Source organism: Camelina sativa, chromosome 19 (assembly GCF_030686135.1).
Source record: "Camelina sativa cultivar CO46 ecotype springtype chromosome 19, ASM3068613v1".
Classification (NCBI taxonomy): domain Eukaryota; kingdom Viridiplantae; phylum Streptophyta; class Magnoliopsida; order Brassicales; family Brassicaceae; genus Camelina; species Camelina sativa.
The window spans coordinates 7,014,598-7,029,773 of NC_141898.1; the positions used below are offsets into that span (position 1 = coordinate 7,014,598).

Consider the following 15,176-nt stretch of genomic DNA (forward strand, 5'->3'; position numbering starts at 1 on the left):
GGTTCAAAGCAGCTGGCGTATGATTAAAAGAAGTCGATAAACCTCTTTTGTATGTCGGCTGCTAGTTTTGAACTCATGTTCACCCGCTTGTTAGGATCGTCTTCGAGTAATGGCATCTCATCCAACTGTTCCACCTCTGGTTCTTCCCTGTGAAGTACCAGCGGTAGCCTCTGTAATTGCTATAACTGTTGATCTTTACTTTTTAAGGTAGTTTGATAGCATGAACGTGAACTTTCTGGTTCCCTTACTATCTCTTTCACTCCCCATGGGGTGGGAAATTTGATAGTTTGGTGTAGAGTCGATGGAATAGCTCCCATGTCGTGAATCCAGGGGCATGCCATAATAGCATTATAAGCCGAAGCACAATCTACTACTAAAAATTTAGTGTGTTTGTTAACTCCCTCTCCATACACTGGAAGCGTCACTTCGCTAATACTCTGCTTGACCTCACCGCTGAACCCAACTAATGGAATAGATTTTCGTGTCAGCCCTCCTTCGTCGAGACCCAACTCCTTATATGCTTGCATATAAAGGATGTTAGTTGAGCTTCCATTGTCGATTAATATCCTCTTCATCAAACAGTTAGCCAATGTTAGTTGTATGACTAAAGTATCGTGATGCAGGGTTGGTACACTGCTCTCATCAGTCGTAAAAGTTATGGTGTATGACGGTGTATCGCCTTTCGTAGCAAGTCCAGTGTTTTGAGAGTTCTTGACAGCTCTAGTGTTTCTTTTCGTAGCTGAGTGAGTTATCCCACTTATCTCTGATCCTCCAGAGATAACATTGATGACTCGATCATGTTTTGGAGGCAAAACTGGGGCGTTCGCAATTGCTATTTGCTTGTCGCTCTCGCTATCCATGCGATTATGGGTTTTATCTGACAAGTATTCCCTAAAGTGACCTTTTTTAAGCAGCTCATTCACTTCCATCTTCAATGAGATGCAATATTCTGTTTTGTGGCCCTGATCGTTGTGGAACTCACATCACTTCGAGGTGTCACGCCTATTGTCAAGTGCTTTCATTTTTGGAGGCCATCTCACGTTTCCACCCATCTCTTTCAATACACCGACTAAATGTGTATGAGAGATCGAGAGGTTAATAATATCTGGCCATGATGTCGATTTAGGTCTCCTGTCGTCAGCCTCGTTCAATGTTCGACGTGTGTTCCTTCTTTCACTCATGGTGTTTTCGTCATGTGGTCTTTGGTAAGGCTTATCATCCCTACTTGTTCTTTCGTTTCTCACTACATGGAAATCAGATCGTGGTGAACGTCGCTGGCGATAAGCTGAGTCTTCCTCCCACTTTATCTGCGCCCACGCACGTGAGAGCACGTCTTCCATTGTTCTGCATTGGTACTTCGTCAGTTCCTTGTACAAATCACCGTCAGGAAGCAATCCTCTTTTAAATGCGGAGATGGCAGTTGACGTGTTGCAACTGGGGATCGATACTTTTTCCTTGTTGAAGCGTCCCACATAGGCATGCAACGACTCATCTCTCTTTTGTCGTACCTCGTAAAGGTCATCCGTTGTTTTCTCGAGGTTCTTGCTGCTTGCAAATTGCTCAACGAAGAGATCTGTCAATGATGCAAACGAGTTGATCGAGCCGTTTGGCAGGTTGATAAACCACTGAAGTGTTGCACCTGTTAGGATTGAGCCAAAACCCTTGCACATAGTAGCTTCCCTGCACTCTTTTTGGATGGCCGCCGTGAACATTCGTTGTTTGTATTGTGTTATGTGGTCATCCGGATCGGATGTTCCATCATACATCTTCATTGTTGGTAACATGAATTTTCTCGGCATCTCAGTGAGTGCAATTTCATGAGAAAAAGGTGTATCGGCATACGAGTGCAAGTTGCTTTTTCGGATCGGTGGAGCTACTTCTGGCAGTCGTTCGATCATGGCTTCTACTGCACCCAAACGTTTTGTAAGCATAGTTTCCAAGTAAGCGGCTTCGGCTGACATGGTGTGTTGTTCATATTCGACTCCTGTAACGTGCGGCGCGTTAACGATTCGTTGTTGATCCGTGTTTTCTTCTTGAACAAGGTTCTCACGGGTTTGTCTTATGCTAGGGTTTTCTCCATTATTCTCCTCTTGTGGAGTCTCTAGTCGTCCGTCTTCAGTCGCGGTCGTCGTTCGAGTAGCTGCTGGAGTTGTATTGAGATCTTGCATCCGACTGACGTGCACGTCACGAAATCTTGAGCTTGCTTCAGTAAAAATTCTTCCTGTTGTCACTAGTGAGGCGTTCTCCTCACGTAGCCTAGCATTATCGGCCTCGATCTGCGTCAGCTTCTGCACCGTCTCGTTCATCCTGGCAGTCAGGACTTCCAGCTGAGCGACGACAATCGCTTCGACATTGGTCGTGGTACTTTCGTTTGCCATCATCTCACGTAGATTACTCTAGGCCCCTCCTTCTAGCGCCAACTGTTTGGGCAAAAATAATCGATTTGTTTAAAGACTACGGAAACAAGAAAGAGATGTTGAATAGTTGTTTTTATTGATCAAAGTCTCTAGCTCAAATACAAGAATTCAAGGCACAGCGAATCAATCTATAAACTCTAGCCGCGTTCTAGAGTTGAGTCGTGTGTCTTATGTTTTAGGTCTCTTGATTTGTTGCTCTCCCGTGTCTCTCGTGGAGGTCGCTTTCCTTATATAGAGACTCCTTTGCCCTAATCCCTTAAGATTTGTCTTGGGCTTACCGACTCTATCTATGATAGGGTCGGTCACAGGACTCTTGGCCCATTAGTAAAGTTGGTCGTTAGACTGTTGGTCTCTTAACAGATCTAGTCGCGTGACTTTTGGTCCATCAACAACGTTAGTCGCGAGATTCTCGGTCTATCGACAAATATAGTCGCGAGATTCTCGGTCTCGTGACAGAGTCAGTCACGAGATTTTCGGTCTCTTGACAGAGTCAGTCACGAAATTCTCGGTTCATTTAACCAATCAGAAAGATTTTCCTCTTATAAGATAAACTCTTATCTACCCTGATTTTATCCAGCAAAATATGTGTTGAATAAATAAATTATATTTATGTATTTGTGATGATAAAATTATGCCCAACACAAAAATAAAAGTATCATTTAAAAGAAATATAAAGTAATTAATTCTATATCTATTTTTTTGACAATGTATTTAACAGTGTAAAATACAACAATTTAATGATGATCAAACAGAAATTTAAAAAAACGCTTGGTGGGGTAAAAAAAAACGAAGGGTTGATGGAAAAAAAAAGCAAAATTCATTGTAAAAAGGAAAGAAATACACGTGGCAAAAGATAAGTGGTGGTAAGAGAGAAAAGAAAGAAAAAAAAAACCATGAAAACCGCTGGTGTTTTTTAAGAGAAGCCGCTAAAACTATTTTCAGGCTTTGACTGTTCTCACAACAAAGCGCCCCGAAAGGAGCGTCGCTTTTACTCTCTCTCTCTCTCCCATCCTCACCTCTCATCTTATATATAAACAACCTCTCTCCCCCTTCCTCCTTCTTCCTTCAATTATCACACCCACTCTCAATCTCTTATCTACCGATATGGCCAAGATGGGCTTGAAATCCGACCCTGCTACTACTACTAACCAGACCCATATTAATAATGCCAAGGAGATTCGTTACAGAGGCGTTAGGAAGCGCCCTTGGGGCCGTTACGCCGCCGAGATCCGTGATCCCGGCAAGAAAACCCGCGTCTGGCTTGGTACTTTCGATACCGCCGAGGAAGCGGCGCGTGCTTACGATTCAGCGGCGCGTGATTTTCGTGGAGCTAAGGCTAAGACCAATTTCCCCACTTTCCTCGAGCTCAGTGATCAGAAGGTGCCTGCCGGTTTCGCTCGCAGTCCTAGCCAGAGCAGCACGCTCGACTGCGCTTCTCCTCCCACGGCGGTTGTACCGTCTACCACTGCTGGAAATGTTCCGCCGCAGCTCGAGCTTAGCCTAGGCGGCGGCGGCGGCGCGTGTTATCAGATCCCGATGGCGCGTCCTGTTTACTTTTTGGACCTGATGGGAATCGGAAACGGAGGTCGTGGTCAGTCTACTCCGGTGTTTAGGCCGTCGGCGGTGCATGCTGCGACTAAGGTTGCCTGTGGAGGAGCCCAAAGCGACTCTGACTCGTCCTCGGTCGTCGATTTCGAAGGAGGGTTGGAGAAGAGGTCACAGCCGTTAGATCTAGATCTAAACTTGCCTCCTCCGTCAGAACAAGCCTGAGCGTTTTAGCGGTGTCGTTTCAATTCGAAGCGCATGCGTTATCTTTTTTTTTTTTTGAGCTGAGAGAAATCGTTTTCTCCTAGTTTTTTTTCTCTCTCAGATGAAATTATTAATCAGTTTTTAGAAAGGAAGAAAAAAAAAATATATCTGAGAGAGAGAGAAGAATTGTAATTTTAGCTGACATGGTTCGTTATGTACATATTATTACATAACCGGGGGAGATCTGAACTTTTGTTGTGTGTTTTTAATTTTTTTTGCGACTTGGTTTCAACCCATGTTGTTCCTCCTATGTTTTTTTTTTTAAATTTTTGTTCTTCTTCCAAATTTTCAATCAATAATTTGGTAATCTTCAGAATGGTGTTATCTAAACTAATCTAATTTCATAAATTAGTAATTACTGCTTATGTACTTTATCTGGCGGCTTCTTCTATATTGGCCTTCGTTTCCATTATCGTTAACAAAATAATAAAATTAGATAAAACAATCACAACTAATTGTGTAAGTTGAAGGGTGTAAAAGAAATCTAAAATAAAAAAAGTGAGATTGATTAAAAAAAGGGTTAGTTGAGTTGAGTTGAGTTGAGTCTGTCGTCGTCGCCGTCGTCGGGGCTTTTAAAACAAATGGTCCAAGTTTCCAGCAGACACGCAGCCGGCGTGTGTGGGCCCCTCAGTCTTTTCTTCTCTCTGCGGCGTATGTTAGAAAATTCTTCGCGCTTACGTCATTAAGTAGGGTCTACTTATACAGTACGGACTTACAAGAGGGCTCTATTTGTTTTTTGTTTGGGCTAATTTTTGTAGATGAACATTTGACACTCTATTTAGGTTGTGCAAGGGAGAACCTAGACTTTAAATTTGATAGATTCTTCTTCTTCCGTTTGAAAAGAAGACGATAAAGGATAGCTAGAAGGAGTATAATTTTATTTGGAAAAGATCTTTATAATTGAGTAAACAATTTTTTGTCGGCAAAGATTAAAACAAAAAGGAGTAAATAGATTCTCTTAAACAAAACAACTAGTCTAGATATTGGTTTATAATAGTACATAATTTATTTATATTCTTTAAATATGACATTGAATTGATTCGGAGTTGAATTCGACTAAAAACAACATCATTTGACCTAATTGTGTTTTCTTTTATAAAATTATCCTTTTGGCCAATTGTTTCTAGATGGCTGGTTTAAATGGAATTTGATTATATTTGTTTTTTTTTGTTCGGAAAGCAAAATTTACTATTAGTGAAAACAATGATGGCGTGATGTGTTGAAAATGTAAATTAGATTCAACGATGTTAAGGAAAGAGCAAAAATTTAACGTTTGGAAGAAGGGAAAAACGACGACGTATAAGAGGAAGATTGTGAGAGAGATGAAAAGAAAAAGAAAGCGGCTTCATAATGAGAGGCAGAGAAGAAGAGATGGTTTGATTGAGATTCTTGTCTCCAACTCCGCAATCAAAAAGAGTCAAAATAACTATCTCTTCATTATTCGCGTGTACATCCAACGGCTTAGATTCTTTTTCCTTATCCACGTGGTTGGATCTTATAATTTCAGTTTTATTTCTATACTTAATTCCGAAAATAAAAAGAGTGAGGCGGCACCGACGGCCAAGCAACAGCAGCGCGAGTGATCCTTTTCAGAAGAGACCGAATCAGAGACGGTGGCGCCCACTTTTTGCCAGAAAAAACATTAAAATACTAGTATATATTTATGAGAAATAGTACTAGTACTTTGTAGTCTTCGTAGTATTATTTCAAAAGTCATCGTCCTCTCAAAAAAGTACTTATTTACTAACAGCGAGCTGCGACCAAATGACTTTTACAAATTTATTTTCCAAAAATAAGGAATGTTTTACTCTTATCTTTTATCATATTCAAACACTTTCATACACGCAAGTTAATTTAATGGTTAAAAAGTTGACTAATATTTTAAGAGTATGAAACAGCAAGTGAAACACTCATGTTATTTACGTTCTATTTGGGAAAAATGCCAAAAAGACCCAAAATTATTTTTATTTGGACGTTTAATACCCAACTGTTTTGGATTAGAATAAAAGTGCATGAAATAATAAAAATATGTCATTTAAAACCTAAAACAATAAGTGTTGTTAGTTTAATACCTACGATTTTACAACAAAATTCAAATTCCAATTTTATCGTGCTTATCTAATTAATTATTAATAAAAAATTATCGGTTTTCTATTAACAATGTTAAACCGGACGTTAACCCCAGTTATCTCTCTTCTTCCTTCTCCTCTCTCTAATTGGCGTCGCCCTCGTTATCTCTCTTCTTCCTTTTCCTCTCTCTAATTGTCGTCGCTCCTCCTCTTACTCATCACCACCGCCTCAAGAAATGTCTTGCTCAAGACAAAGAAATTAAGAAACAATTTGTTTCTCTCTTCCCGATCTCCTTTCATCTCCTCTCCCTACGAACTCCTTCTTCCAAAACTTCACTCTCAAAAACTGCGACCAAGCTGAGTACTTTCACCCATACATCATCAAACCATCGGTCTCATCTCTCTCCATCTCATACCCATATCTCTCCCACAAATCTGCTTTCAACGCCGACATCACCATCAACAAAACCGCAGCCAAAAACGCAAGAATCTGCCAAGAACCATAAACATAAACTCAAGAAGCTTCATAAACTCAAGAAGCTTAGTAAAATCATACTATTTAACAAAATTAAAATTTACTTCTTCGATAATAAATTTTAGTTGTTTAGTAATTATCACCTTTTAAAATATTAGTTTCATGACTTTTACAAATGTTGAATTAAATTAGTTTCCATACGCAAGATAAGAAAAATGATAGTCCAGTTGAATTAAAAAAAAATGATAGCTCAAGATATAGTGATATACCCGGTCTAAAATCCGGTTTGAACTATTATTGTAAACTGTTAAGTGAAAACCGTAGTCGGAGAGTAAGAAGTTGCGTGTTTGAGAATCTGGCGCGTGTGAAAGTGGCATGGGATGTAAATTCCGTGTTGACGAGGTTTATGTCGGGAGTCTTGGTTGTCTTCACGTGCATCTCCACCGTCCGATAAAGTTTGATTCTCACTGTCTCATTATTGTTTTTTTTTTCTTTTCCCATTATTGTTTTTTTTTTCTAAATTATTTTACCAATCCAACTGAATTACGTGAAGGACTCCGTAAATTGAGGTATTTTAATTTTTGGCCCCCTCATCTCATCATCTTGCTCCCCCATAATAAACCCCATCTCCCACAATTTTTTCAATACCAGAGACCTTTTTTTTTACAACAAGATTAATTTTCAGATTAAAAAAAACTACAAAAGTTTGAAAAAAAATGAAAATGCCGAGAAATAGGCACACACCAATTCCATATATACACATGGTCATGGATGATGATGGATGGGTAGAATTAATAAGATACAGGTTAGTCGCAGATATGGATATCAGGGTCACATCTTAATATATAATAATAATAAAAATACTAGTATTTTAATAATTACACTGAAACAAGATTAAAATCAATTTAAAATACACATGGTAGATAAGACACGTGTGAAACAAGATTAGCTGCGGCGGCCGCTTTTTATTGGTGGAACCCACACGCTTGATAATAAGCGTCATCCAGAATCTCAATCCCAACCAACCAGATTTTTTTTTTTTTTTTTTCTCACCCGATTCGATTTCCAAGTCGGCCACACTATTGTGCTTATTGGTCCTATTACTTTTTATCTTTAGCATCCACAACCCCCATCATTCATTAATCTCAACAAATAAGTATCTCAATCATCTTCTCTTTTTTAAATAAGTAGCACACTGCATTAAAAGCCCTCAGGAAAAAAAAATAATAATAATTACGGACGCACCGCTTCCAAATAAGTAACATCATTTCATTAATTTGGATAATATTTTTGTTAAAAATAGTTTTATAATTTTAATAGATTTAGAAATCTAAACAAAAATTATATGTTATTTAATTATTATTTTTTAATAACTTATAAAAATTGTATATTATTGGTTTTAGAATTTACAATACTTATTAAAATCTTATGTTATTTGTTTAGTGATTTGTTTTAGATTTTAAAATTTACTTTGTGTTTTAAATAGAGTTGAAAATAAAAAATAGAAAAATTTAAATCAAATAATTAAAGTTATTATTTCAAAATTCATATGTTTTGATTTTCATAATTTTATAATTGTATATAAATTTATAAATTATTCATCTAGTAACAATTCTTTAATACTAAAGTACAAAACATAAACAAATTCAGTTAGATGGTCTTTTTATTAAATCAAGTTACTCGATTTTTTATTTTACCTATACAAAATTAGTAATAAACTAATAACTAATCTATATCTATATCTATATATACATTTTTGAAAATAAACATTAACAAATCAAGGTCCAAGCCCATTTCAGTTCTACCTATTCCTAACCCACAATTATTTTCACCGCCAATTGTTTCTATTCAATAATCTAATACACAATAAATAGATATTTCATTGCCTTCCGAAGGATCAGCGAGACTTGTGTTCCAAGTTTTTGATTTCCAAATATTTTCTTCCACTGAATGCGTATCCTATAAATCAATCAAGCAAAACAGAATTAAATATCAGAATATTTTCTATCACATAAACATACCATTAAAAACAAAGATCGTTATGATCTCTTTAATTATTCGCTAAAATCGGATCTTTTTTGTATCGTAACAAACGTGTTGGTCGACCTAATCATATCCCTATAAATAATACTAACCTAAAACTCCACTCTGCATAAGCAATCAAACTAACTCTTACACATTCTCTCTATTTTAATTCTCTATGGCGGCTACTTTTGTCTTTTTGAAAGATGTTCGACCCTACAAAACCGCATGGAGGGTCCAAGTGAAGGTCATCCATTCATGGCGTCAATATACCCAACTCACCGGTGAAACGCTAGAGTTGGTTTTGTCGGATTCAATGGTAAAACTAAATGCTTACTTTTACGCCATACACGACTTGATATTACTAATGCATCTTTATGTTTCATTATTTCAGAGTAAAAAGATTCATGCATCAGTGAAGAAGGACTTGGTTTGCAAGTATGTCAATAGGCTTCTTAATGTTGTTTTCAAGGAGGTTTTCCAAAACATACACTGAGTCAGCTACCTCTCCGAAGGTAAACTTGACCCACCTTATTATATTAGTAGGTACTTAATTTCTAGGTTGGAAACATTTAAGTTTAATAGTTTTCATATAATTGTTATGTTTTATTCAAAATGCACGTGCCTCATTCTCCATAAGGCCACTGATTCACCTCCCATGAATGAAGCATATCATAATCGACAGTCACGACTAATATGAATCAATATTTTGGTTATTGTAATTTTTTAATTTTTTCAAAACACATATTCAATACGCAGTTTACTACAATTATGTTGACCGTTAAACACAATTTATTTCATTTTGTTTGAGAGCCAAGTTATAATACTGTTTGCAAATCACTTTAATTTCCATGATTTAAGGCAGTGAAAACACTCAAATATGTTAATATAATTTTAGTGAATGAAGAATCTATAGATACTAACCTCAATAAACTTACCTGGAAGACAATTAGTCCTGGTAGCAAATAGTTTGTTACATGTATGAACTTCAACATGAATAAACAAAACACAATTAGCTTTATTTTTAACAATATCGTTGCTTGATTTTTCTACTAAAATAGCTTCCTCTATTACAAAAGTATTACCTTCTCAAATAGATATATAGATATATACTGTATCAGACACTTTTATTAATTATTGCTTAGAATTTCAACAAACCTACAAAGTAAACCATTATTCAATAACACTATGAGTACAACTGCCTTAAATGAAAGATATCTGTAAAGGTGAATTGTACTTAGCTTTCTCAATGGTGTGTTTTTCATGTTTATAGAACATAAACGTGAATATTGCCTGCACCGCGTATTAGCTTAATCCTCAAGCGACTCCCATCTCTGATAATCAAACCTTCATTTTAGTGTTAGATGCAATCCTCTCCGAAATTGGTTACATATTTGATGATTGGAAATCTTATTAACAATCAATCTATTACCATCTCTAAGTTGCTTGAGGTTATGACATGTGAAACCCAACATCAATATCAGAAACAATTAAAAATTTACAACACAAATATCAGATTAATTTACCTCGAACACATCATATTAGCTCAAATCCTCGATGGCTGTCCATATCTGATAATATGTAATCAATGGCTGACTTTATTTTTAGCCTCAAATCTCCCCGGATATGTTTCCAAATTCGCTGATCTACAAGTGATAACAAACCCTTATATTACCATATTCGAGTGGAAACATGATATGGAATGGGAAACCCAACATCAAAATCATCGGAATTTTTTTAAAACAACAGCAGAAAGAACATATTAAATTACCAGGAACGGAATCGATTTCAGAATAGTTCACCCACGATATGGAATTTTGGAGATAGCAGCTTCCCTCTAAATGTAAAATTTTATAATCTATCATTTCTGATTAAAACAAAGAAGAATCATAGCAATTGACTTCTGATTTCCCTGATTTTGAAAAGCCAGATTCGAGAAGATGATAAGACAAACAAGAAAAGTTTTTTTTTTCTGGAGACAAATAGATTTACTCGGTGGAGACGAACAAAACAATTTTTTTTGTTTAATCGAAAAGACAAGAAATAATATAATTGCCAAGAAGCCCCCCAACTAACACAAATTATTAAGTTTTGCTACCTTCTTCAAAGAAGTGCTTTTTAATACCAAATACATTATTATTATATAGACATTTGATCAAAAAAATTTACAAATAACAAATGCATCAAATAAAATATCCAAATGTAAAACAGTACACCATTTTAATCTAATTGCACAACTATAAATAAAAAGTGTTAAATTGATATATAGAGGCAACAACCTACATTATGTTTGTCATATTATATTATACTTATATAATTACAATAAATAATAGTATTAAAAATATATATTCCATACATTGTTAATAAAAATACAATATAACAAAAACTGTATAATTGTTGACAATAGTAAATTATAAGACAAATCAAATGATATTATAAATTTATAACAATATAATAATGCTATAAACAGAGGTCAATATGAATTATAGAATAATGGTATTCCAACAACAATCAAAACTTTGAACACAATTAAATATATTAGTGTGTAAAACTATCATACATTTAAAAAATATAAAACATATTAGTTACATATTTAAATAAAATAATAAATAAATTATATTATGCATGCCTAAACATAATTATAGCTCTGCGGTGTACCGCGGGTGAATATCTAATAAGATAACATTAGTTATATCAATAATCCTAACCAGGAAGAGCTTCGTGAAAATTTTGTGTTATGAAAAGGTAAAGAGGTTTTAGCATAAAGAAAAATGAGAATAATAATCTATATTAATAAAAAATAGGAGTTATAAGCTTCTAAGGCCGTCCACATAGGATTTTAAACAACCAATAGAAATTTGACATATCACTTATTAACATTTTATACAATTTCCAAATTTTCTATATTAATAATTACTTTATACAACCTATCATGATTTGACATGTCATTCATTAACATTTATTAAATTTACAGAATTTTTTAGAAAAAAGAAAATTTTAAATTTATGGAAATCAAAGAACTAAGCACAATATCCCACATCGACTAGAAATTTTTTAGACAATAGTTCAGAACCATTATAAATAAGATTAATATGCTTCCAACAAAGAATGAGTAGGAAAGCTTGATTTATCAAGCGTCCAAGTTTATTATTTGATTTTGTTCTTGGAGTTTGATGGGTTAAGAAGTTGTGTGGTAGTCTAAAAAAAGGTTTTTCAGTGGAAGAATGTGAAGAAGTTGACGAAGAAGAAGAAGAAAAAGAGTATAACAAAGAACCAAACGGTAAAAGTTATGATGATAATTAACACAAAATTTGACAATGAAAACAAAAAAGAATATGAAGAATAAGAAAACATTGCATAAAAAACACGAAAACATAGGTGGTAGCGATCAATTAAATATGAAAACGAGTTAATTTCATGATTATAAAATTGTTTCGTTTTTTTGGTGGTCAAAGAAAACGGTTTAGGATATGTGAGGTCATCAATTTGATTTGCCTCGCCTGGACGTCAAGTTAAATTTATGATTTTTTTATCAGATTTGATTTTATTACACAACTGATTTTTAGATTTTAAAAAATTGTGTATTTAAAATTTAATTTTTTTCCTTAGTACTAATTTTATTTTTTTTATAAAATAATCTTTTATTACTGTAATCAATCATATATAATTTTTATTAAAATATATCAAATAAACTCACAGGATGATTTGGATTCAAAACCTAGTAATAATAATGGGAGAGCCGGAGTAGTATATTTTTGTATTAAAAGAATCAAACCAATGTGAAGCAGCCACGCAGGTGGCTTCACCTGGACACATGTTACCAAATATGGGGACAGGTGGCGCTGTTAAATGTCGTAACGTGATAGACAGTCACTATAGAAAATAAATATGGTTGCGTTTCGTCGGCTGTGTGACGCTGATATCGTCGTTCTCACGCGTATGAGCGCGTGAAATAGGTCCCAGTTTTGTTTTTTTGGGTTCAAGTGCTTTTTTTTTTGTTTTTTTTTTTGTGGTGCGGCGCGTGAGCCACGTGTAGGAGGTGTGCTTATTACAAAACACCTTATTGGAACTCTGCAACCAAACAAGAACCACTTATTATTCCACATTCGTGTCTCTCTTTTTTTCTTTTTTCGTTTAAGGACAAGAGAGATAAAACTCCTTATCATCTATCGTCTGAATCATTTCAGAAGTCACTATCTATTCTTTTATTAGTCTCCTTTTTCCTCCTTTTCAAACCGCATTTTTCACCCTGATTTGTTGTTAGTCACTCGTTAAACCAAAAAATATGTATTGATTTGTTTAATGAGAAGGGGGGCATTATGGGCGGTTGCCGTTACCGTTGAAGCGCCGTTAGCTGCGGCATATGAGTGTTGGGTGATGTGTCAGGTCAGTTGAACTGTCGTCTTTTCCATGAAACTTCGAGGAGACCTTATTGGCTTTCACGTGTCTCTTTTGACATTTTACAATGACGCCGTCAACTCCTTTTATCCTTTTGTTCTCTTAACTAAAATTATGTAATTTATTTTAGTCTTTTGAAACTTGTTATCGCCGCCCTTCACGCTCCTAGCATTTTCATAGTCGCTTTTGTTACTTTATATATAGTACAAAAAAAAGAAGGTAATCAGCCTGAATTACAATTTGATTGCCGACATTAAAAGAAAACTGTTCACTGAAACTTCAAAGAGAAAACCAAATTCAGTTTGTGAGGAATTTGATTGAGGCTTTCATCATAATGGATTGTTATACACATATGATCACAGACATGTTACATCATAATGGAGTGTTAGCTTTTCTTGTCAACGGATCACAAAATAGTAAACGTTAGGACTTCGGAGTATCAAAAGAAATAAAGTACAATTACCATATTTATAGAGTTATGTTCCTTTTTTTTTTCTTTTGAACAAATTATATAGAGTTATTTTCTATAATGATTTTCATCGTTTTAACTTTTAAATCAAAGCTTCTCTTAGCGTTAACTTTTTTCTTTTTCTGAAATTTTTCAGTTGTCTGGTAATTAACTTTGTCTTAATTAATGGGCTCAAGTAAAGGCCTGATCAAAATGACACGAAAATATCAACTCTAAAATTAATTTGAATGGCACGTTGGTACATTAACTCTAAAAAATTCGCGACTTGCTACCTTACGAAGAGCATGGATGATATTGATGGATTCGTAACATTTATCCAATAGTAAAAACTGCCACACCATGCATTCCATTAATGAGTAAATATCACTGCAAAAAATATTATATGAAATTTAATATTAGACATTATAATGCTACTTTGAAATATTTTACAGAATAAGTAACAATGATAACTGCAAAAATATATTATTTAATGATCATATTTTGAATACACAACTGCAATCAAATTTTGAATATTTGCTAACATAATCTATCTATATATAAAAAGACAACACACATTGCCAACAAAAAAAAAAGTTACATAACATATTAAAACAAAAAAGGGAACTAAGAAAAAATATCTTTGCGAACGATTAGCGAATATACATGATGCAGAACAAAGAGAAACAAGAGGTCTCCGCCACCGTCTCCACGTCATCATACTCCACCATAGTTTCACGGGCGAGGATTCTCTTGTCCCTCTTGAGAATCAATCCTTTTGGTAAGCTAACAACGAGTGACCTAGACAAAAACAAAACGCCGCTGTTTAGCGTTTTCAGCGGCAGAACTGAACTCTACTCGTTCCCGGTGTCACAATCGGAGGCAACGGCAAGAGTTCAAGAAAACGTTAGCCAGTTCATCGGGAACTACATTTCTGTCTTTGTCATCTTCTTCTTAATATCTCTGTACAAGCAGACGACACCATTTCTAGTGCTGTTAGCGAGTTTTCCGGTTACGGATTATCTCGACAATTTGATTGCTAAAAAAGGACTTGATCAAGCTTACCCCTTCATTCGTCGTTTGCTCTTCTTCATCTCCAAATTAGGTTGATAAAGAAACAAGTACTATACTTAATACTTTTTGTGGACATATGCAAGGCAAAACATGTCTTGACGATCGTTGTTGTACGAATGTTGTTTTGCAGGAATAGCGGCTCTTCTTATGCGTAGAGAAGTTGTTATCGCTTTTTTCTCGTCTCTTCTTGCTGCTTACTTAGGTACAATTTTTTTTTTAAATCTCTTTCTATGTCTCTCTTATTTAAATGAAGGCGCGTTACGTATGATTGGGAATTAAAATTTTTGTTTTGGTGTATATGTTTGTAGCGATGTTGTTGCACGGAGCGCTAAGGAAGTTGCGTGATTGAGACTTGGAATCTTCTAAAAGACTTTTGGGTTTTATCGCTTGGGACGAACTTAGCAATATTAACAATATATAATATGATAACTAAATATATGTATTAAGACAATGATTATCAAATTACT

At 35.1% G+C, this 15,176-nt stretch overlaps 3 protein-coding genes and 2 long non-coding RNA genes across 5 annotated transcripts; 2 read left to right on the forward strand and 3 right to left on the reverse strand.

Annotated features, from left to right (window-relative positions):
* Positions 1-23: 23 nt before the first annotated feature.
* LOC104767523 (uncharacterized) lies at positions 24-929 on the reverse strand. Its single transcript, XM_010491537.2, has 2 exons — positions 249-929; positions 24-170 (listed from the first exon to the last, which is right to left on the reverse strand). Exons 1-2 carry the CDS (start codon positions 927-929, stop codon positions 24-26), a joined length of 828 nt encoding a protein of 275 aa, XP_010489839.2.
* A 2,152-nt stretch (positions 930-3,081) lies between these two features.
* LOC104765343 (ethylene-responsive transcription factor 4) lies at positions 3,082-4,542 on the forward strand. The gene has a single exon (XM_010489039.3). The coding sequence runs from the start codon at positions 3,522-3,524 to the stop codon at positions 4,185-4,187; it is 666 nt and encodes a 221-aa protein (XP_010487341.1). The 5' UTR covers positions 3,082-3,521; the 3' UTR covers positions 4,188-4,542.
* Positions 4,543-6,187: 1,645 nt separating this feature from the next.
* LOC104765344 (uncharacterized) lies at positions 6,188-7,042 on the reverse strand. The gene is made up of 2 exons (XR_763867.2): positions 6,914-7,042; positions 6,188-6,785 (listed from the first exon to the last, which is right to left on the reverse strand). It is a non-coding gene; the product is annotated as an uncharacterized LOC104765344 (long non-coding RNA).
* Positions 7,043-8,407: 1,365 nt separating this feature from the next.
* LOC104765345 (uncharacterized) lies at positions 8,408-10,789 on the reverse strand. The gene is made up of 5 exons (XR_763869.3): positions 10,564-10,789; positions 10,319-10,438; positions 9,878-10,126; positions 9,717-9,778; positions 8,408-8,729 (listed from the first exon to the last, which is right to left on the reverse strand). It is a non-coding gene; the product is annotated as an uncharacterized LOC104765345 (long non-coding RNA).
* Positions 10,790-14,301: 3,512 nt separating this feature from the next.
* LOC104765346 (PRA1 family protein H-like) lies at positions 14,302-15,058 on the forward strand. Its single transcript, XM_087500987.1, has 3 exons — positions 14,302-14,740; positions 14,840-14,911; positions 15,018-15,058. The coding sequence occupies exons 1-3, from the start codon at positions 14,302-14,304 to the stop codon at positions 15,056-15,058; spliced, it is 552 nt and encodes a 183-aa protein (XP_087357113.1).
* Positions 15,059-15,176: the final 118 nt, after the last annotated feature.

Bases quoted from the DNA above. Each gene is read 5' to 3' on its own strand.
- LOC104765346 (XM_087500987.1), top strand. From the start codon at position 14,302: ATGATGCAGAACAAAGAGAAACAAGAGGTCTCCGCCACCGTCTCCACG. The intron at 14,741-14,839 runs GTTGATAAAGAA...GTTGTTTTGCAG, and splicing joins CTTCTTCATCTCCAAATTAG to GAATAGCGGCTCTTCTTATG. The intron at 14,912-15,017 runs GTACAATTTTTT...ATATGTTTGTAG, and splicing joins TCTTCTTGCTGCTTACTTAG to CGATGTTGTTGCACGGAGCG.
- LOC104765343 (XM_010489039.3), top strand. From the start codon at position 3,522: ATGGCCAAGATGGGCTTGAAATCCGACCCTGCTACTACTACTAACCAG.
- LOC104767523 (XM_010491537.2), bottom strand. From the start codon at position 929: ATGGAAGTGAATGAGCTGCTTAAAAAAGGTCACTTTAGGGAATACTTG. The intron at 171-248 runs GTAAGGGAACCA...TAGCAATTACAG, and splicing joins CATGGGGAGTGAAAGAGATA to AGGCTACCGCTGGTACTTCA.